Source organism: Lampetra fluviatilis, chromosome 1 (genome assembly GCF_964198595.1).
Source record: "Lampetra fluviatilis chromosome 1, kcLamFluv1.1, whole genome shotgun sequence".
NCBI classification, from domain to species: domain Eukaryota; kingdom Metazoa; phylum Chordata; class Hyperoartia; order Petromyzontiformes; family Petromyzontidae; genus Lampetra; species Lampetra fluviatilis.
The window spans coordinates 31,922,098-31,946,065 of record NC_136275.1 but is presented as its reverse complement, the minus strand read 5'-3'; the positions used below and the strand labels follow the sequence as shown (position 1 = coordinate 31,946,065).

Genomic DNA, 23,968 nt, shown 5'->3' with positions numbered 1-23,968 from the left:
GCATACACACGTACATGCGAGACAGAGCGAGCGGGAGAGCGAGGGCACGGTCCGCACCGACTTCACCCCTCGTCTTTACATTCACGCAGGCCATTTAGGCCAACATCCTCGCTTGGCTCCGGCTCAGGTGAGCTGCTTCTGAGCATGGTCCCAAGCCGCGCTCAGCATTTCCACGAGGGCTGAGCCCCCAAGCCCAGGGATTGAGCCGCTCGCTCGTGCGTCTTTGGAAGCCACTGAAGAGGCTCCAGCCTCAGCCGAACCAGAGCAGAGGTGCAACCGAGAATACGGCCCCTAGGCAGTGCCAGCGTTTTGGAACGACCTTGTTTCCAACCCTTAACATCGTAAATTTTCTTTCAGGAAAAAAAATATATCCTGCAGCAGAAGATTTGCGCTGGATACAGCAGTCACATTTGTAAATATTATTCGTAACTTTGGTCATTGCCTGTTTTTTAATCGATATTTCAATGTTAATGTGCCATTTTAGTGAGGGACTACGACTCTGTGGTGTTATCTTGATGTTGTCCGTTTTGTTGTTGTTCTTGCTGCCTTGCCCAATATTGATAAATGAAACTTATTATTTATAATTAGTGACTTGTCTCCATTTTGCACTCCTATCGCGGACCTGCCCATAATGGATATCTCTGAAAAAGATTTCCATAGCTCATCGGATTCTTCCCGCAGGCTAAATAAAGATTCTGATTCTGATCTGGCTCCCTTAACCACACAGCATTTTTATTTTCAGTTAACATGCATTGGAACTACACTCCCCACAGCCTCGATACACCCACCCCACCTTTAGGCTGGCATATAACTAATCAATCTGTTCATTAATTCATCAGGACGAGTCACCCGACCTTGCTCGCTTAAGCATAACTGTAATAGGGGATCAATATTGCAATCGCGTGTCTCTGTTATTCGATTTTTGGTCTTGGCAGTTTAGAGCGAGGCACAACGATATCGCCTCGTCATCCGGTTCCCGTAGGTTGTTTTTTTTCTTCCAAGGGCTTTCTCTTTGAATCTAACGGCACCCCGTGCAAAGAAATGACGTTCGAACTCAAAAGGCCCGACGCAGCCTCAATCGTAGCGGACTAAAGATTCAACAGCTCCTCTCCCACCCGACGCAATTCAACGAAAACCGGCGCAGCGCAGGGCGACGACCCCTTCTCGGTTGACTGAAGCGGTCTGGTCGCGTCGCGAGAAATGGGGAAGGGGGGGGGAATCAGAAGAGAAGAGGGGAGGGTGTAATGGCGCTGCCAAGAAGACGAGACGGGGTGAGGTTGGGAGGGGTGGGGTCAAAGAAGACACGGATGAATGCTAATGGAGTTGCTTCGTGGTTGGGAACCCCTGGACTTGATTCAAAGAATGGGTTGGTGAAGTAATTTGATTCAAGAATACGAATTTGGCCTTCTCGTTCTGCTGGCTCGTTTGCATTGTTGCGTTTCATTTGTTCTGTGTTGCGTTGACTTTCTTCCAATACCGTAAATATCAACATTTGCATATAATTTACAGAAATAGCAAAGTGAACGCATACTTGCCTGCATCACTTCAAGCACGTACGCACCATGAGCAGAACAATCGATTGCTTTGGTCTTCCCCCCCTTCAATTGTATTCCCATTGTACCATCGGCATTAATTTCACGAGACAAACGATCCATTCAGTGGTCTGGCACAACATCAGCCGTGCACATCCCCCTTCTCCCACCTCCATATCCCCCTTCTCCCACCTGCATATCCCCCTTCTCCCACCTCCATATCCCCCTTCTCCCACCTGCATATCCCCCTTCTCCCACCTGCATATCCCCCTTCTCCCACCTCCATACCCCCCTTCTCCCACCTCCATATCCCCCTTCTCCCACCTCCATACCCCCCTTCTCCCACCTCCATATCCCCCTTCTCCCACCTCCATATCCCCCTTCTCCCACCTCCATATCCCCCTTCTCCCACCTCCATATCCCCCTTCTCCCACCTCCATATCCCCCTTCTCCCACCTGCATATCCCCCTTCTCCCACCTCCATATCCCCATTCTCCCACCTGCATATCCCCCTTCTCCCACCTGCATATCCCCCTTCTCCCACCTCCATATCCCTTTTCTCCCACCTGCATATCCCCCTTCTCCCACCTCCATATCCCCATTCTCCCACCTGCATATCCCCCTTCTCCCACCTGCATATCCCCCTTCTCCCACCTCCATATCCCTTTTCTCCCACCTCCATATCCCCCTTCTCCCACCTGCATATCCCCCTTCTCCTACCTGCATATCCCCTTTCTCCCACCTCCATATCCCCCTTCTCCCACCTCCATATCCCCATGCTCCCACCTCCATATCCCCCTTCTCCCACCTCCATATCCCCCTTCTCCCACCTCCATATCCCCCTTCTCCCACCTCCATATCCCCCTTCTCCCACCTCCATATCCCCCTTCTCCCATCTCCATATCCCCCTTCTCCCACCTCCATATCCCCCTTCTCCCAGCTCCATATCCCCCTTCTCCCACCTCCATATCCCCCTTCTCCCACCTGCATATCCCCCTGCTCCCACCTGCATATCCCCCGTCTCCCACCTCATATCCCCCTTCTCCCACCTCCATACCCCCCTGCTCCCAGCTGCTGACAGAAGGAGATTTCACAGAACTACTTCTGAGCTCCCTTCAAGCGACCGCTGATGCGGCTGCACCTTCCGACGAGCCTGTAATCCTGTAACTCTGTCACGTGTCACACTTTCCACACGCGCTGCTTGTTGCTGGCCGCTCAGCAGCCGTGCTCAGGAGCCATGACAAAAACAATCATCACAGAATCGCAAAGGAGGCGCTGCGATGGCAAGATATGAACTATCTCGCTTTGTATACAGGAGGTCGCGCGTTCGATCCCCACCCTGACGCCTGCTGTATATTTGGAGTTTGCATGATCTCTCCGATGGTCGCGTGGCTTTTTATTCGGGTCCTCCACATTTTCTCTCCACATTTTCAATCGACATGCGTTTAAGAGTATTTGGCTGCTATAAATGTACACGTGATAAGCCACTTCGTTGAGCTATCATTTGTGACCAGGCCGTTTCTGAAAAAAAGGCTCTATAGATCAGTGGGCCGTGGTTAAATATTTTTTTTTTATAGTTTTGTAATTCCAGGCTACGATTCCACCATCACACGCTCCGATTTTGAAACAGGACCAAGATGTGTTTATCACTGATCAAAAGTTAATGCGTGGCGGTGATTTCCATTGCATTCTGTTTCTTATTACCCGACATTATTATTATTATTCCAAAGGAATATGTATGAGTATGTTAAGCCCCTTAATTATGAAAATAATCATCTAAGCAGAGCAATGATAAAATGAAATAAAGTGGTGTTACACGTGCGTGGATCCGCGACTTGTTTCTAATTAATAAAAATATATTGTATACATTTTACAACTAGGCATAAGTATATTACCCGACCAGCAAATATATGAAATAATGCACGATACAAATAACGCATGATAACAACCCATAATCAAAATTACAAATTCAACTCCATAATCAAAACATGAGGGTGAACCTAACATTCCAAGCATTTCCTGGTCGTCCGTCTGTTACGAATCACACCAACGTTCTTTCCACACATGGCGCATCCAGGTTTCACCCGCTCCCACCCCCCCTGCTCCAGCCCAGAAATTATAGGAAGGAGGATCGAGCGGAAGTTTTTGATCAAAGTTAAAAGTTGTCCGTGAGCTCGTCTCAACTCAATCGCAGAAAACGCGACGACGACAACAACGATGTTGATCACGACGAATTGAAAGCAACGGCTCACAACAATACCTCGGTTTTGTCGATGCGAAGGTCAACATCTTTCCCTCGCGTGGATTCGCAGTCTCGGCAAGTTCGCGAAAGCAATCGTGAAAAAAAGCCACCGCTTTCCCGGAGGCGTGCATCTGGCGAGCCGTGAATATCGCGCGAACGCAAATGCGAAGAACTGTCTGTGCGAACGTGCGGTTGGGCGTCCGCGGAGGCTCCGTTGTGCGGAGCGTAATGGGCAGCGGAGCAGAGAACTCGGCTTCTCTCCCCTCTTGCCCGTGGGCTTGCGAAAAGAAAGAGCACAAAAGGCTGGCTGTGTCGCGACCCAGGCTCGGCCCGGCCTATCATGTGACAGACCAACAAAAAAAAACCCAGCAACAACAACAAAAAAGAACCGCTCCCCACCCCTAAAAGAACTCCACCACTGCCACCCCGCTTTGTGATTAAATAAAAAAAACACTTTACATATGCAGCCCCCAACCCCACGATGATTCCTTGTGGGCCCCCAGTAATGACGATGTCCCCGCCTCCTCCCACGCCACTCCGAGCTCTCTGCTCCCCGGCGCATGCACAGCACTCGCAGCGTGTGAAGTGCTAACAGGGCGGCGTGTCGCGCGACAGATCCGAGCACGAGCCACCGTCCACCCCCTGCCTATCCCGTTGTTGTCGGACGCAAGGCGGGCGTCGAGTGTACGTCTCGCCCACCATACACTCGATGCAACTGCTGGTGTCACAAATGAGCACACACACACATCGAAAATCACAATTCACGTGTCCGTGTGTGTGTGTGTGTATACACCATGGAGTCAACATTGGGGGGGACCAAATCTTCCAGGGGGTCTGGGGGTCCCCACCCAGAAAAAAAAATCTAAATTTGAAAACGAACTTCATGCCATTTCCTGCCTAAAATATTAAAACATGTAATGGCAGAGATGAGGGATTAATCAAGTACAACCATAACCACAATCATATAAACAGAAATCTATTTTATAGCAATATATTGGGGGGGGACATAATATTGGGGGAGATGTGTCCCCCCCCAATGTTTACGGCCTTGATATACACACACAAATACAGTATACAAATAACCCTGATGTGTAGCCTTACAGACTGCTGGAGCAAGTGATGTTAGAGCACATACATATTAAACTAAACTAAACTTTTTATTTTACCGGGTAAGGTCCACTGAGCTGTATAGCTCTTTTTTCAGAAGTGACCTGGACACAAATGATATATCAACGAAGTGGCTTATCATGTGCTAATATATAGCAGCCAAATACTCGAAACGCACGTTTATGCTAAACTGGAGGGGACCCGGAGACAAATCCACACCACCACGGGGAGAAGATACAAATTCCAAATATGCAGGCGTCAGGGTCGGGATCGAACCCATGACCTCCTGCATACCAGTTCCATTACATACACAACATCTACACATGCACATCCACAAAGACAAATACCCACTGTATAGCCTTAACAGACTGTTGGGGCAAGTGCTGTTAGCGAGCACCTATGAAGGCGTGAACGGCAGATGCGGAGTGGGTGGCCAACACCACGCCCGACCCCCTTTGTCTCCCCAGTGGCGATGTTTACACACCGCACCAGCTACTCATTTGAGGCATTGTCGACCTAGGGGTGGCCCAGGATCGGTTCAGATAATCGCCACCGGTGTTGGCCTTGAGCGGGAATCGAACTCGGGTCGCCGAGTTTGTAGCACTGCGCGCTAACCGCTACACCACCGCTGCCTCTTCTACGCTACAACACACACACGCGCGTACGTACGCACGCGCGTACACACACGCACTCCAGCTGAGCTCTCATCCCATCACCCAGCGGGCTCCCAGCGTCCACAGCTCCTTGTCCTCTCCGGGGACCTCCGTGCTCAACAGCCTCATTCTCACGAGCCACCCACCAGCACCCCCACCGCCCACCCCGGCCACATGCTCGGCACCCTTTCAGGTCCCCCCTTGCCACAACCCCCATGCACGACCCACACGCGTCACGCTCCAACGGCCGTGGTCGCACGCCCTCCCCCCTTCCCCCCCCCCCTCCCCAACGCCGCGTCTCAATCTCCAAGGCCCCCTTTTCATTGGTACGTCACGATGTGTTTTTGTCCGAGTTCACTTTACGGATTGTTTTTTCGTCAGACTTTGCTTCACAGTGCAGGTTAATTACGTCCGGTGCATTTTTAACTCAATCTCTTTTTACGGTGGCTGATAATGCCATTTATTGCCATATTGTCTGTCCATCTGTCCATATGTGCATCCATCTGTTCAAGGGCACACTGAAAATGCCTTTCATGAAAACCACAAAACCCACGAACCAGTTGAGGTGTAAGCTACTCCACGATCCACCAATAGCAGTGCACAAAGCTGCTTAGGTTTCAGGCAAAATTTAGAATTTTTGTAATTTCGAAAAATTATTGTACGCATAACTGTAACGTGATGGCATTCAGCTATGAGAATACTGAAACAAACGTAAGACCAAGAGATGTACTGATGAATCATCACATGCCTGAATAAAATGTATCCCTACGCTCATGACACATGCATCGAATCACGCGTAATAAAATCGATATATTTTCGATCGCTATTTTACATCTGTTCAAGTAAGTGGGTTTGGGCAGGATGCGGTCGCTAGAGGGGATGACGATGGCTGCTGGGCGAGAATAACGACCCGATTCCTGAGTGGCAGCCATAGGAGGGGAAAACGCCCAAGAGGTCATCCTTCGCGGAGATGGAGCAATGAGATCGGCTTGTGAGCAGGTGCTGGGTGGAGTGCTGCATCACGGAACTGTGAGGGATGTCGACAATTTTGGGGGAGCCTTTATCCGGCAGTAGATTGATCATGGCTAATAATGTTGATACGTCACATTCAATTTGTTCTCTTAGCCTCTGCAATCATTAAATATGCTACAATGTACCGCAACTTTACAAAATGACCAATTCCTTCATCGAATAATGGGGATGTATGAACCTAAAAGGGTGGTGCGTTCTCACATTCCTCGTCAGAGCAGAGCGCGTTTGAGTGTAAGCTTGCGTGCCCAATGGAACGGAGGCTCTGCTAAGAGAGTGGCTTGCCAGCTTGGTTTTTCTTGAAAAGCACATCCAGTAAACGTGCATAAATGTGTAATTGAAGGATTTAGACGTGTGATTGTGAATTGCACATCGTCCAAACATATGATGAATATGATTGACAAAGTAACGACGGATAGATGTATCACTTCAAGTAAATTCTTACAAGAACGCTACACGCGGTGAGTCACGCGAGTGAGAATGAGTGATGTGCAATTCATGCAACTTATAACTACACTTACATTTGGGGTTTATTGAGTGACCAATACTGTTCAAGTGACAAAACGAAAATCGATCCAAATTAGACTAACAGTAAAGCAAATATTAGACGGAAAATAATTGACCATTGAATCAATGTTAATCCGTAATTATGTGACTTCATTAAATTGCTGTGGGGTGGGAGACGATGATGATGATATCCTACCTGTCATTGTGCAATGGTAACATTAGTCTAACAGAAGTTTTTTGTTGTTGTATAGACTGTTGGGGGTCACTACTATTCGCAAGCACCTATTAAGGCTGGCACTCGAGGGGGTGTTTTGGCCAGACCCAAACCCTCAGCCACTCATTTCACTCCACGTTAAATCGCACTACGCCGGGTAGTCATTTAATGCTGAACCAACCTAGGGGAGGCCTGGAAGAGATTCAGAGACGACTCTTCTCTGACGAGCCTGACTGGGAATTGAAGAAGCCAGGTCGCTGGGACTGTTGCGGTGCGACCCCGGGTCCCTTTCATCTAAATCCTGCACCCATCGAGCACCATGCATTAAACAGCGCGCACGCCATGTACACAACGCACACACGCCGTGTACGAACGCACGCACGCCGTGTACAAACGCACGCCAAGATCTGCTTTTTGTGTTTAGTTTGTTGTCCCCCCCCCGCACCTCCGATCAGCACGGCTGGCTACGTATGGCGCGAAAAAGAGTTCAACGTAAATATGCACGCACGCACGCGCCAACGCCTCGTGGTGATGATCTCCTGCAGCCATCGAGCAGAAGGGTCCCCTGTGCGCGTGTTCTGGGCGCCGACCACAGCTGGCCCAGTAAATAAATGAACGCCTCGACTCCCAAGAGCTCGGCAACACCCCCCAGCCTCCGGCCATGCCCGGGCCTCCTGCCTCCACGCTCCACAGTGCACACCCAGAGATGATGAATTTGGATTTTGTTGCAGAGGACAGGTCCACCGCCTGCCCCCCCCCCCCCCCCGATGGGCTCGTGGCAACGCAATCAAACGCCCGGCGAAATGGTTTCACTTGCGCACGTCTAATGCGGTACGGAGAGTCAGAAATTCAGAGGTCAAAGCGTCTGGATTCCCAGCTGAAAGCAGCGTGGGGCGATGCCCGTGTCTGTCTCAAGCTGCCGCCGGAGCTTCCACGTCCCAAAGTGGAACTCGTTTTGTCAACCCTAGAGGGATCACAGGCTGAAGTGACATCCAGAGTATGTGTGTGTTATTAAACTTCGTTAGCACCGTACGTAGCCAACCGTGCTAATCGGAGGTGCGGGGGAAGGACAACAAAATAAAACACAAAAAGTAGTTCTAAAGAAATGAGTTTTCAAAATCGCTGCGTGATGATTGTGCATTTTATTTACGTGTACTCGAGTGCCTGATCATGAGCATTTTTCCATCTCAATGGGCTCTCCCCGACTTGAAATAAAATATAAATGTAAAAGTCAATCAATCTAACACCACTGGCAGATAAATGCATATTTTTTTTACTATTTTTTGCAATTTTTTATTTTACCAGGTAAGGCCCACTGAGCTATGTAGCTCTTTTTCAGAAGCGACCTGGCCACAAATGATAGCTCAACAAAGAGGCTCATCACGTGGACATTTACAGCAGTCAAATACCCTAAACGCATACATCTTGACTTAAAGCTTTCGTGACTGCAGAAATACATAATTATTTGGATCTGTCGGCAAAGTCACATAGATAGGTTCAAAGAAAATAACAAAAAACTACGACGTTTCGATCGCAACTCAAGCGGTCGTCATCAGGAAAAGGGGGCTAGTTATTTTCTTTGAACCTATCTATGTGACTTTACCGAAAGACCCAAAGAACCCGAAACGCATTTTTCTAATAACACGATGCCGATTACCAAATACCTCTGAATTCATCTGATCTCAACAGTGGTTGTTGGATCTCAGAAGCTCAGAAAGTTCAGCCGGGACCCTATTCCACCTTTGGAAGGTGAAGCTGCCTTGGGATCCCTGTATGTGGTAGGCCCATGCTGCAAGCTGACCAGGTGATGGCAGTACAGCAATGAATTCTATAGATCTGCTGAGCTTTGAGTAAATTACAGCCCCTTGCCTGGGCACTGTGGTTTTCTCCCTCACTCATTAATGGAATTGGCTAAGAATCCCAGTGCAAGACCATACTGAAACACACACACACACACTCGAGCATCACTGAGGTTTTCCCTGGATTGAACAAAGCCGTTAGTATGAGCATTACAAACCATCATGTGCCGCACGCATTCAACGCCACCCAATCGTGAACACTCAACTCACTGGTGTCAGCACCACTCCATCTGCGCTTCGGGTGTCTCGCCGCGAGTAACTTTTTTTTCACGGCCGCCATCACGTCATCGGTTTCATCCATCACTTTTCCTCCCCCCTGGGCTGGAACATCATGCCTGGGCGCCTCACTCAATGCAGCAGTGAGTGTGGCATCTTGGCCGTCTGCCAGGTCTCCGGGTGCAACAGAGATATTGTATCTCAGTGAGCGCCCCTGCAGCTTGCGAAACAATGCGATGGATTCTTTCATTCACCCGGACCCGGGGTTCCCGCGCGTCGAATTAAATGAAATGCGCTTCTGAAAAAGTGGGGTCCTTTTGGTTATCGGAGTGCCCTGATTGAAGGTTTGTATGGGTTGTGTTCCGAGTGGCCTGCACACAAAGTTGTGCTCTCTTCACTGAATCTTCAGACTGAACACACAAGAAGAAGAAGAAAGCCTCTATGTAAAGTGTTGTGCCCCGCTCAAATGATGAGCGTGGGATGATGGCCGCCGCTGTTAGCGGGCCAGAGAGAGATGTGGACATTTTCACATTTCAATGCCAAGAAGCTCCACCCTTAAAACTGTGAAGTAATGGGACGCAGAAATAATTAACATCTTAGATTCAACAGTAATGATGGTGTTCTGCCCTCTTGTCAATTGACTAGCAGAGGAAGGTCCGCAATGAATGAGCACGGACAACGTCCACCCATGGCATTGCAGGAGTTGAAATCCACGCGTACAAAATACAAAAAAAACGTTAAAAAGTGCGGCTGAATCACTCATCGTATCTCAGCATCCAACGTCCAGAAATCAGTGCGATCGTTCCAGGTTTCCAATCCATTGAAGGAGGTGAGGTGACCCCAGCCGGCGTCATTGTGACTGCGCTATTGGACGCTGTTGTGGAGCTGGCACCTGAAAGTGCTGCGCTGACTTCTAAGTCATTATTTTTTATCGTGTCGGGGGCGGCAGGGGGCAGTGCTTCCTTGTCTCTGCTGCCCGCATTCACCAACCCGCACTGAGCAGTCTGGCGAAGGTCTGGCCCAAACAACCCACCCGACCCGCACGGTGTGAGGGAGGACCCGGCATCCCATCGTGGATTGACAAAAGGGCCGTCGTTCACGAACACATTAACATGCCCCTGACACAAAGCTTAGGCATGAGCGTGGTTTCAACCGTGGCTTTACATTCAGCACAGCCTATGGGGTCTTCATCAGGGGTTCCTACGTTTCCACCCAGTGCACTGACTGCCTTTTTGAAAACACTGGTGGTCAGTCTCCAGCCCCTTAATGAGTCACACGATTAGTCTCATGTGATGACACACACAGGAGCTGTCGTGTGAACAGCGAGAGACCAATCAAACGGAGCCCGTGACATCACCTCGCTGGTGCCAATTTAAACTGACCCCCAAATAATACAGAGGGTAGAGCGAAAAATGAAACATCTGTTATCATTGATCTTTGCGAGCATTGCTTTCGGTATGTGCCCAATACCGTGAGTCCTTGAAATAACGTTGGTGGAGAAACGATGCTCAACGTATAACATATCTCTTTGTTTTTTTTTTTTGGGGGGGGGGGGGGTTGGGGAGGACCCTACAAAAATGGAAACTCGCACTCCTGAGGCTCAGAGATGGAACCGCAGAGGCACGCTGACCTCTTTTGCGAGTTGCGTCTCCACGCTGCACAGAAACGTCACGCAGCAGGCAGCCCCACTTTGGTACTGTACTCTACAATAGCCACTGTGAGTGGTATCACTGTTAATGCACATTCCCAAATCGGCTTGCGGTCTTCTTCGGTGCTGTCAAGGCAAAAATTGTATTTTTGTTTTAAATATTCAAAATGGGAAAGATTATTTTAAATCGGAAAAGTATTAGAAATAACATTAAAGGCTGTCACTTGGATAAATTTAGTGCCGTTCATTGAATAACGGGGGTTTTAATAGGAAGATGGTTTTGATAAGAAAATTCACCCCCCCTGCCCCCCACCACGAGAATGAGCCCAGTATTTCGAGGACTGAATCTACAAAGGACAATTATTTTCTCCGAGACCACTTGGGCACCTTGCAAGCGGGCATCACTCCGCCAGCCGGTAGCGGGCGACAATTTGAATCCCAATCGAGTAAATTTGTGGCCAATTTCTCAGATAGTGGCAGATTTGGACCACGACGCCGGCACGCGATAGCCCACTTGCTCCGAGTGAGGCCAGCGGATCTTTGGCATTCACCGCGAGGAGGGCGGTAAACGTCTAATCTTCCCTTTTTCATATCCACAGAGCGCCTTTAATTGAGGCACTTCGCAAAATGAGAAACGGTATGAACAAAGAAATGATTCAACTACACAGCTGCGGCAACAACCAGGGCAGGCCCGGCGGATTTGAACCACGCACCTCTGCGACGGGCAGGCGCGCTACGACTAGGGCACCCGCGTCACTGGCCGCACATCCGATATAGCACGGTCGGCTGCGTACGGCGCGAAAGGAGATCAACGTACACGCATGCAAACTCAAAGGGCACCTGTCTGTGCTGTACGTTGCGCTGTGTCTTCGCGTAACCCAGCGTCGGTTGTGTGCGAGGCCACACACTCACCGGCTTGTAGTCTGGCAGCCACTCTGGGATGCTCAGTTTGCCGATCTCGACGGAGATTTTCTTCCGATGGCCGGGCTTGGTGACTCCGATAGCGGTGAGGTCCTGTTGCGCAAGACCACAACATATCCCAGCGGCTGTAATCACTCAACTGTATACATTCAAATTATTATTAACGCCGCAAGTTCAGCCCTTGCAATCTTCTATGTGCCTCAGCGTTCCTATGCTGTGTATAGCAAGAATAAATTATTCTCACGTGTGGAAGTCGGTGCTCATTGCACAGGGGGCAATATTACGTCTCTCTTACATCTCACGCCGAACCCATCCCAGTCAAGCTTTCATGGACAATTTGACTCGATACTCGGGCAAAATGAATGAGAGTGGTTTAAAACTATACATCATACTCAATTTCAAATTTAACCCCTATATTGTCGGAGCCAGTATCCAAATTGATGATTGATTTTTGAGTGAGTTTGAAGCAATGATCTGGCCAAATCTGTGTCGTTAAAACCCTCCAGCAGTCTCCACCACCCGCCATAGTCATGACACCTATCTCCTTCCAAAGCTGGCTCAGGTGACACCGATATTTTCCAACTTCCTGGATTTTATTCAGACTTCCTGGATCCTGTCCTCAAGATGCTTGCTGTAGACTCAACCAAAAATGTTACAAATCCAATTTCTGAATGTGGTCGTGAGAATCGGGCTTCATCTTACTGGCGGACCGAAACAATCGTGATCGGCGCGACAGACGCTCGTGCGCGAGACAACGTGTTTTGTCCGACCGCTGATGCGGTCTGCCCTTGAGAAAAAGCCTCGGATCTCAATGGGCATTAACCAGGAAATGAACTTCTGACTCAGATGACTAACCACACAAATGTGGCCTAACACAAAACACAATGTTGAGTCCAATTTTAATCTGTAGCTGACTTAACAAAGTTCTAATTCAAGGTATTTCTCCATTGCTTTGTATTCCGATCGGTGCCGCAGACCTCCGGGGTCATGCGGCTGATGGTCGGCACGTCGTAGCCGGCGCTGATGAAGTTGGATGCGTACTGCTGCAGCTGGAAGTCGCTGAGCCACTGGAAGATCGCCTCCGCGTCCTGAGAAGAGTAGGGAAAGGGTTGAAGCAGAGTGATTTCGCTCACGGAATTCACGCGCGCCCTCCAACATTTTGCTCTAGACAACTCCCACCATCTGGCCTTCGTAGATCTTGCTTGTGGTCACCGGACTCGTGGAGATCTCTCCACGAGTCTGTCTCGACAATCGGCCTTGCCCCATCCTGCGCACGTGTCCCACCCAGAGCAACCAGGTATTCTGTGCCTCTTCGCATCTAAGGCACTCACCTGCCACGTCCTCTTCCGGACGACTGCACGGCTGGTTCTTTGTCTTGCCACGGAAATCCCAGCATCTCTCTCAAAAACCTCAAATGCCGGCGACAAATTGTCGAGCTTCTTAGTTAGGGGGGTCCAGCTCCCTGATCCGTAACGAAGTCAGTGATGAAAATAATCATCGATGAAGCCCCGTTGTGAAAGTCACTCCCTGTCTGCGTGAGCAGCTACAACACAAGCTGAAGGGATTTATACTGGGAGGAAGCTAAGCAGTGATTAAACAATGAAGTGCACATTTATATACTGCACAGGGAGAATTCTGCAGAAGCTGATAAACGAAACAATAAATTAAATTTGCAAAGATAGCACCGTGCTTTAAAGCCTGTGGACTTTTCATTGACAATCTTCTTGGTGAATGACCGAGACTCTGACGAAAAACCAACATTTACTCGTGAAAAGTTGCATTCATTATATTTAAGAGCAGACTAAATGTTTTATTACTTGAGCCGACTAGAGAGTCACTAAATGAATCCACAGATAAAGATGACTCAAATTCCACAGGTTGTCTCAGCTGAACTTCCACTATGAACACGACTGAGATTTATCCAACTACATGAACACTGGGGTTGCAGGTGGAAATCTGGCATCAAAGTGGGCAGACGCGGTGTCGCCTGGCTAATGCCGCACATCGGCGATTACCTGGTGCGAAATGACCAATCAGCAGGGCGACAGCATGGCCGAGAGATGGTAGTACAGCAAGCGGGTTGCCGAGATCTTCTTGATTCTTTCGGTAAAGTCACGTAGATGGGAAATAATAAAATAATAAAAATAAAAAATAATAAAATGCAATTCTCACGACGTTTCGGCCACAACGCAAGCAGCCGTCCTCAGGTGAAGAACAAGTCTTTCGGAAAGACTGGGTTAGGGGTGGAAGGGCGCCTTGACAAAGGAATTTGAGACCCCCCCTACCTCCTACGCATTCCACAAGTAGTGACTAATCCCATATCTGTATTTCCCATAAATATGCTAAATTCATCTGTTGATATGCAAATTCCTTTGTCAAGGCGCCCTTCCTCCTCTAACCCAGCTTAAATATACGCTGCCAAGCTTGGTGGTGTTCATTCAGACGCTGTCGTTCCGACAGACCTGTTCTTCACCTGAGGACGGCTGCTTGCGTTGTGGCCGAAACGTCGTGAGAGTTGTATTTTATTGTCTTATTTTTATTATTTTATTATTTCCATTCTACGTGACTTTACCGAAAGAACCAAGAAGATGAATCCCTGCAGTCACGAAAGCTTTAAATCGAAAGGGTTGCCGAGATGTTTGGGAGCACCTGGCACGCAACGGGTCTCTCAAAGTATTCTTCGTTTCCTTCCGCACGCAAATCGCCAAATGAGGAAAGTCTCGGGATGAAGTTTGTTTTTTCTTCTTGGTTAAGTTAAAGAAAAAAAACGATAAGCAACGAGGCAGTGCTCCTGCCTGCGTTCCAGTTCTCACAAAGCGGTACCCATTTTAATGATCCCACGAGGCGTGATGGACTTGTCAAAAAAAATACGTCAACAGCAATAATGATGATAATAATACCCAAAAATATAGAAAGTATCTACTCAACGACAATAAATTACTACTTTTTTTTTCTTCTTGTGAAGTACTCACAATTCATATATCAAACAGTGGCCACTCATCCATTGATAATGGGATGCCATTCACCAAATACATAATGCATTGGGAGCTGGCCAAGTCGCACTCAATATAGTGCATTCAACACACACACTCAGCGCAGCGCTGCCAAATCACCAGGGGCATCGGCACGGCTCGCTCGGCGCACCCGCGTTATGCAGGCGCATTAATGGACATTTAAATGTACGGCTGCTCCGGAGATTGCAGGGAATGCATCAAGATTGACAACCGCAGTAAAAATTCCATCCGACGTGCATTGAATCGGCATCGTGGTTCGCGCAGGATGACGTGTGTGCGTGTGTGTGTGGGGAGCGGTATGGAGGAGGGTCATGAAGGACACTACTGGGTAATTGGAGGCAGTCGCCCTCCAGCAACAACGGAGGGCAGATGAGCAACGCTCACAACAATGAGCGGAGCGTCGGGCGGCTAAAATTAAGCAAGTTGGCACAGTAGGGGGTACAGCTGGTGCATCGATCAGTCATCTCAGTCAGCCAACCCATGGCACCTGGGTCTGTCCCGAGATCTGCTGTCAGCGAGCCTTCGAACCTTCAAGTGGCTTCAAGGTGCACCTAGCATGGCACAGGCGCTGTGCTGACGTCATCATCACTTAGTGGCGAATGGCGATGGTCTTGGTATTGGGGAGCGGTAGGGTAGCAGTTAGCGCTATGCTACGAACCCGGCGACCCGAGTTCGATTCCCGCTCAGGGCCAACACCAGTGACGATTATCTGAAATGGTCCTGGGCCTACCCTAGGTCGACTCAACCTAAAATCAGTACCTGCTGTGGTGTGTAAACATCGCTACTAGGTTGGGCTTGGCGCTTGCCCCCCACCCCCTCATGTGCCGTGCTGGCCTTCATAGGTTCTCGCTAACAGCATTTGCCCCAGTAGTCTTTTAAGGCTTTGTGTGGTTTGTATACGTTTGTAATTAACAAACCTTTCCTTCCAAGACGTGATGGGGTCTCTTGGTAAGGTCTCCCTGAGGCTGCTCACACACAGGGACACCTCCTGCGCCGTGGGCTCTGCCTGCACCTGACGTGAGAAGGAATTGAAAAGGGGTTAGTACAATTATTAAAACAATGAGCAGCAGACAGCAACAGAAGAATGTAACATTATCATCAGCAGCTGCAGAATTAATTCATCATCAACAGCAACAGGAGTTTCATCATCATCATCAACAGCCAAAGCAGCAGCAATAATAGGTGCAGTAGCAGTGATCATCATTATTGTTATCATCAACCTTGTCATCAGCGTTTGCGTTCACGATGAAGTTTGTTTAGGGTTAAGTCGTGTAAATGTGTCATAATTTGATTTTATTGTTTGTGTGCATACCAGATTGCATTTGTATATATTTTGTTGAACTTTATTTTTGCGCAAATTATTTACTGTTGTATTTCTACCTGTTGCACTTATTGTTTTTTTATCGATCCTGCATCACGTCTTATACTTTGTTTTGGATGAACATTACATTTGGGTAAGCAACGGGATATTTTTTATTTCAGACTTCTGTTCAATCCACTGGGGAAAAAATATTCCTCACCTCATGGGGGTTGTTTGACCATACTTCACCACGCTGGTCAGTGCAATTTGATAAAGGGGTTACCCCGGACTGGTTCAGACTTGCCACTGATGTTATTTGGATTCGGGAATCAAAACCAGGCTGGTGGGATCCTCGCTCAGCACGCTAACCACTGAACCACTGCTTCCCCCACGATTGTAAATAAAGGAACTCTATCTACGAATAGACAAATGTTGGAGTGAATTGCACATAAGACAAGGCTATGACAGATGACTCTGAAATGCTCTACATGTGGCTCGTCTGCGAATCTCGTGACCTTATCAAAAGCCCACGAGGACAGAGTTTGCATGCGTGATGTACCAGTGCAGCGGCGCGCTCCTCCGTTGTTGCGCGCCAAACCTGCGCCATTGGCCTGCCCCGTCTTTTTTCACCCACTTCAATCACTTGACGATTCAAGTTAATTTGAGGCAACAATCAACACCTAGCCACCGTGAATGCGAAACGTGCGAGGGTCCGCGCGTGTGCGATCACGACAAATTAGTCGCGAAACGCCCGGACACGCGCCCATGGCCACCTATGAATTGTAACCCTTGCACTGTCGGCGTTACATTTGGATTGCTCGGACGCCCAATGGCTAGCACATGAGAGACGCACAATTTCTCGACGGATGTTCATTTTGGTCCAAGCTGTTAGCGACAGTGGGGCTTATTCTACAAAGCGTTGACGTGTATGTACAATGTTTTGTCAAGATGTGAATCTGGCCCTATATAGAGAGAGAGAGAGAGAGCCATCTGTTGGGGTGTACGTCTCAACATTTCACAATTATTTACAGCCCGTTGTTAATCCACTGCTGGATGAAAGCCTCCCGAGTGCTGAACATACTTCACAAGGCTGGCGAGTGTGGGTTGGTGCGGGGAGGGCGGCCAGGACAGGTTCAGATACCACTCGCCACTGATGTTTGTTAGCAAGGACTTGGGATGTTGAACCCAGCTCACCAGGTTCATAGTGCGGTGCGCTAACCACTGCGTCACCCATCACTTCTGCGCCCGGGCGTGAGACTAGCGGCTAGAAGTCATCATCTCCCCGCTCCAATGAGCTAGGGGGCAGCACTCCTTTCTGTTGGTAACTCTGAACCAGTAGCGGAAATTCCACATTCTTTTGACGGAAGTCAATCTCTCCATGGGATTAACCGTCATTGATTTTCCACAACATCGTTCTCCATTCATGGAACTGGCGAAATGATGGCCTGAGTTGACCCACAACTGGGATTTGAACTCGCAGCCATCTTAATATGATATGAGCGCTCTAACCTCAGGTCCAGGTCAGTGCCCCCCAGCAGAAATACCTATTTAGTGGGCGGCCAGATAAAAATAAATAATCTCAGGGCGACATCACACAGGCGACGTTAAACAAACCTCAAACCAGTGTTAAACGCTGGACAGAATGAGTAACGGTACAATTGGCATTTGTCCATCACGTATCCTGCTCTGGCTCTCACCCCCGATGTTATACCAACATTTTTCTACTTGCATATAAGAATTGAGAAGGGGGGGGGGCGAGACTTCAGTAGGAGGGAGGGGGGTTGGTGGGGGCAGCCCCCTCCACCCCCCTGCAGCCCCCCACATGCTACGGAGCCAGCCAGATGGGAATACGCATTACATCTGGTTGTTGCCTGATGATGCGAGTTGTAATTACTGGCCAAACGTCGTACTTAGATTGTAAATGTTGTATATTTGCTCTCCAACACACCGGTTAGTGCTGCACTAGTGACGACTTGGCATGTTCTGTTTACGTGCTAATTTGCTGTGGCGGATGGTTGCAGGTTTAACGGCACATTTATGTTTACGCGATCTAACCCTAAAAAACACCTGCATTATGAATGCTATTGGTCGTGAAAGCCCACGTGTTAAACTGACGTATTAGTAAGGATTGGAACCTTCTTTTGCACAGTACGTAGCCAACCGTGCTTATCGGAGGCGCGGGGGGGGGGGGTGGCGAAGGACGCCAAACTAAAGTCAGCAACAAGCAGCTGTTCTAAAGTCAGCATTTTCAACGTGGATTTCAGAGTGTCGGATATGAACGCTGGCGTGTGTGGGGGTGTGGGCCCCGCGTACCGGATGACGGCTCTCCGTGCTCGTTCACGGCCGGGCTCAGCAGCGGCGAGGGCTGCGGCACGCCCAGCAGGCAGCCCTGGGGAGGGGGCGCACGGACAAGAGGCGGCACGTCACTCGCACACACACGCACGCACACCCACCCACAAAACCAACCACCTGGACGGTGGACTTGCAATGATGAGCGGCACACATACGGAGATATATACGCACACACACTTCCGTACGGTACCTGTGTGCATACACGTACAAATGTAAACACACGGTCATTATATAGATTTATTATGCACGCACAAAAAGACCGGGGATTGCACCATTGGATCGGGGCATTGAATTTGCATGAGCCCCAATTGGAAATCAATGGTACAATTTTAAATCATCGCAATGAAAATGGGATCGAATTGAAATTGTTGTACCGCATTATCGCCCATCTCTTTTTATTGAAATGAATTGATTTTACGCGTAAAATGGTTAGCGTCTGACAAAATACTTTTAGGCGGTATGTCGTACGTAAAAATGCATTTATTCACACGAAGAATTTAAAACAAAATGTCTAAATTTTAACTCCAATAAATTGTGAAAAAATTATAAACTGAAAAGTAAACAGGAAATGAATCCTGCTAAGATGAGCGTTGAGCATCACGGCGGTTCACAGCCCTGAGCCAGTGGTGGAAATTCCACATTGCTATGGCAGGGGTGAGGTATTATAATATTTTTTTCCCATAGAACAACCACTGTTAACCTCTTCACAAAGTGCTACTCATTGCATCGACTGCAGATGAATAATTGATCGGCTGAGTCAACAACCTCCCAACCAGGATTTTAACTCGCAACCTCCCGATTGCGAGCTGCTCGGTCTACCACCCAGCCACTTGCCAATACAGAACAGAAAACATACTTTACCTTGTCCTCGTTTGTACAACACTGGTTTTTGTGTTGAGTTTGTTGTCCTTCACTCGCACCTCATGATTAGCACGATTGGCTACGTACGGTCCGAAATAAGTTCAACATGCAGGGACTCCTCTACTCACGAACATGTGACTTACGAACCGTCAGAGATACGAACAAACCTGTCCGTATGTCCAGTCGCCTGCTCGGACCGAGGGTCCTAAGTTCAACCGCCGTGCAACAGATGGCGGTGGTGGCATCTACATCTGCAGAACACGAAGGACCAGTGGCCTCTACGTCTACAAGAAATTATACAGCGCTTAAATGAATTCCCCGTGTTTATTGTAGATGCCGTACAACATGTTTGGAATCGACAGGAGTAAAGTTGGACAACTCGACTTACGAACAGACCTCTGGAACATAACTTGTTGATAAGTAGAGGAGTCCCTTACACACAACACTGTAACTGTTGATTTTTGCTTCGATTAAAAATGACTCTAACCGTGTCATTATGCACCCTTCTCATTATACCATACGACATCATGTACTTGTGTAAGGCTGAGTTGACCGGTTTCAAATATTCGCCACTGATGTTGGCCACGAATGTAAGTTTCCGCCAAAATCATTACAAACACTGGCAAGTTTACACACACGGGGTGTGTACATTACACTCTACTATACACACCCAGTGTGTACATTACGCTCTACTATACACACCCAGTGTGTACATTACACACTAATATACACACCCAGTGTGTACATTACACACTAATATACACACCCAGTGTGTACATTACACTCTAATATACACACCCAGTGTGTACATTACACACTAATATACACACCCAGTGTGTACATTACACACTAATATACACACCCAGTGTGTACATTACACACTAATATACACACCCAGTGTGTACATTACACACTAATATACACACCCAGTGTGTACATTACCCTCTACTATACACACCCAGTGTGTACATTACACACTAATATACACACCCAGTGTGTACATTACGCACGGGGGGAGGTGGGAAGGAGACATCTACATACCTGTCAACCCCTTATCAGTGTCCTACCTTATTACAGACCAATTCCGACCTTATTGGTCACCCCGTGCCCCCTTAAAAATCTCAACGTTCATCCTACAAAGTCCCATCACGAGGGAGAAACACAAACAAACACGTACTTTTTTTTTTGCTCAATTTCCCTGTACAAGATTCCGGGTAAACCGTGTGGGTTGAAAGGTATGCATAATCATCATCATCAAACACAAACAGGTGAACTACAGAACCTTCATTCAGACATTTGCTCCGTTAGACAAAGCGTGTGTATTTAATAAAGTAACACATGGCCATCTGCACGTGACAAACAAATGTGGTCCAGCAAAAGACAACTCTGGACCGATGTCAACCTTTTCGGACTACATCAGCAGAGCCAGGCTTGCTCAGCATTTTCCGCTGGATGACATTAGTCTGGAACACCCATAGTCTGACGGCTTTTGTCATATTTTTTCACGTGGAAAGGCAAACCCATTTGTCCGTTTATTCGTTTGAATATTCCCAATACATTTTTCATGACAGCTCAATGAGTTTACATGTTAAGCCGTATATAGTTATTAATGATTTTGCAAGTCTCAGACATGCACACACGCAAGCACGCTTGGGCTTAGCCGACAGCGTTCATCGTGATCACTCCTTTCCATTGATCTCATGCTTGAATTCCTGCCAACGGTGGAACATTCACATATGGTCAAACATCGGGAGTGAACCTCTCTCCTGTACGATCAACCCCTCCCCCTGTCTCCGATGGGGCAACCCCATCCGTCTGAACGCAGCACACCGGCCATGGAGGACAGGAACGCGATGTCATAGTAATGGCTGCTTTGTGGCTCCTGTTTGGGCACGGTGACAAACTAGTGTTGCCAACTTCTTTCAAGCGGAAAGTCGCCAAATGGACCTCTAAAAACATTTACTGGAAATGCCTACGGTTGTCAAAACTTCATGAGAAATTCTAACGCAATCAATCCAGGATTCTGATTACGTATCAGGCTCGCTTATACTCCGGGAATATCGCTCGCTCGTTAGCTGTCCTGGAAAACCAGATGAATCTGATGCCGCCATTCGCTTGGAGGCAGCTCTTACAAAGCCAATGCCAGCCGCTCTCCAATTATTCACCTGAACCACCCTGCCTAGGGCAAGGAAAACCCCGAGGTGGAGTGCGTCACCCCACCGAACTGGAGCCACAAGAGCCATGACTTTTATGGTGGGCGAGAAACCTTCGGCAGGCGGACTTGATGCACACAATTTGATGAATGGGAAGGTAATGGAACCATCTGATGGTTCCATTAACATCTGCACCGGCCCACGGTCGGTATCGATAGTGGCCGCTAAGGTGGACGGATGCTTAAGGTGAACACTTAACGAAGTGGGCCAGGCTGTCCACCGTCGTCACGAGCGCTGCCTTGCACACCAGAGAGATGTGCGAAGCGGTAGCGTCTCGCTTTAGGCTATGGTGCTGCGGAACACAACAACTGCAAAACCAACACGGAGTGAAAAGGGGGCCTTGACAAAGCGCCAGTAGCGGAGTTACGAGGGGCTTAAATGTCAGCGGGAGGGGCTCGTGCTAGTTGGCTCATTGTGAATTTTAGGGCTTAGTGCTCTAACCTTGTTGGTTAGTTGGCTAGGGTTAGGGGTATGGCTGGCATATCGATGGCTAGTGTGGTTAGGGTCAGTAATAGTGATAGTACAAGGGGCTGGTTGGCTTGTTGGTTAGGGTTATGGTCAGTGGGAGGATTAGTAGTAGTCGTGGCTAGCTGGCTAGTTGGTCATTGCTAGCTTCAGTACTGGAAGCTAGTTGGTTATTGATAGGGGTAATACGAGTGTCTGCTTGGCTCACCGGTTAGAGGGAAGGGCAGGGCTAGCTTTTGGATGGCAAGCGTGCTATCTTCCCAAAAGTGTTTGCTCCACCACTCCATTATAACCTCTCACCTTTGCAGTTTTTAAGCCACTCTATCCGTGGTGTTCAGAGCGTGCCTTTCTGGACAGCTGAGAGAGGGGGCAAGCAAGACTAACTGGCATATTGAAAACACTGGGAAGAAAGTATTTTCTTTGCACGATAACTAACGTTGGGTCAAATCGTTCTGCCCCCTCTCTTCTCTCTTTCTACTTTGAAGAAGAGCTATTATCCAGAAATTGGGACTGCAAATATGTCCCGTAAGACTAAGTTCATTGTTTCTTTATTGCATTTGTATACCACTGCCAACGCAGTCCTTCAATAGTTTATTTTAATGCGAGTTGTCCATCTGGGTTCCTGTATTGTAAAAGGACTGACATAGTCAACGGTACATTAACTCACGTGATACGTAGACAAAGTAGCCTACGTACACACACACACATTGTGACAGTTAAGTAAGCGCACTATGCTGTCCTGATGATTCGTAGGTGGGGCGAGATCTGTTGTATTACCTCACCTGACACACATTCATAAAGTTAAGCTCACGGCTCTGATAAAGTTATATCATTGGGATGGGTTTTGGATAAACAATCAAATATGTTGGAAATTGATATTTGTTTTAATTGCAATTTTAATGTGGGTTTTCTCATATTTTTGGATGATTTACATTGGATTTACATTGCACAATAATTGATGCCTTCATGCAACAAGTGACATCACTTGAGGCCACATGACACCACTTTTGGTGGGAAAAGGATAGCCGTGACGTCATGCAAGTGATGTCACTTCCTGTGACATCATTTTTTTAGATCATCCGAAATTTTACATCTTGGCCCGATTATTGGATTCGTGATTAACCTGAACATCGGGAACAAACGCCGATTAGATCAGTAGGCAAGGTTTATCTATGACACAATTGAAGTTCATAATACAATACAGGCCTCACAACTTTTCCACAAACATTAATTTGACTTTTGACTTCCCAATCTGTCCCTAACAATTGCTCGGGGCAATATGTCCTTGACATGCAAAGCATTTTTGTAAATATTCACAATGCCACGACAAGCCAAAAAAACTTCTCCACATCAAAGTGTGTGGCCTATTTAAATGGAACGGCAGTAAAGCACAACGGCAACCGTGCAACCAGATTTACCCTGTTTAGGCATCATCAGCACAGGATAGCCCCAATACAATTGAACCACCACAAAGATGCCTTGGTTGTGGTGGTGGTGGTGGTAACAATGTGGTGAGCAGCGTCAGGGTTGGTCCATGACCGAGCGATCTGTCACGCCGCTTGGCTGCATGCCACTGAATCGCCTACACGCGGACGTCTCTGCCACCAGAGTTGTCCACGTGAAAGTCGGGCAACGATCGAGCTGCGCGATTTGCGAGAGCGTTTTGATTGCCCAACAGATCTCTCCGGGTGTGGAGCCGCCCTCGAAATGAGCTGGCGCGCGAGAGGTGATTCCATCGAGGCCAAACGCAAGCACACGAGGGCATGCACACACGACGACCCGGGCGCACGCGCGTGGCATGGTGTTGCGGAGTGCTCGGCGAATTGACACAATGA

At 48.2% G+C, this 23,968-nt stretch overlaps 1 protein-coding gene across 5 annotated transcripts in view; it reads right to left on the bottom strand.

The window, feature by feature from the left end:
* The window catches only part of LOC144934737 (caskin-1-like), a 151,011-nt gene that overhangs the window by 14,400 nt on the left and 112,643 nt on the right, over window positions 1–23,968 (bottom strand). For all 5 annotated transcript variants that reach the window (XM_078860851.1, XM_078860824.1, XM_078860832.1 and 2 more), the window contains 4 exons: window positions 18,556–18,631; window positions 15,860–15,954; window positions 12,906–13,016; window positions 11,920–12,021 (listed from right to left, as the gene is read on the bottom strand). In XM_078860851.1, the coding sequence (XP_078716977.1) occupies window positions 11,920–12,021; window positions 12,906–13,016; window positions 15,860–15,954; window positions 18,556–18,631 (384 nt within the window). The remainder of the gene's footprint in view (window positions 1–11,919; window positions 12,022–12,905; window positions 13,017–15,859; window positions 15,955–18,555; window positions 18,632–23,968) is intronic.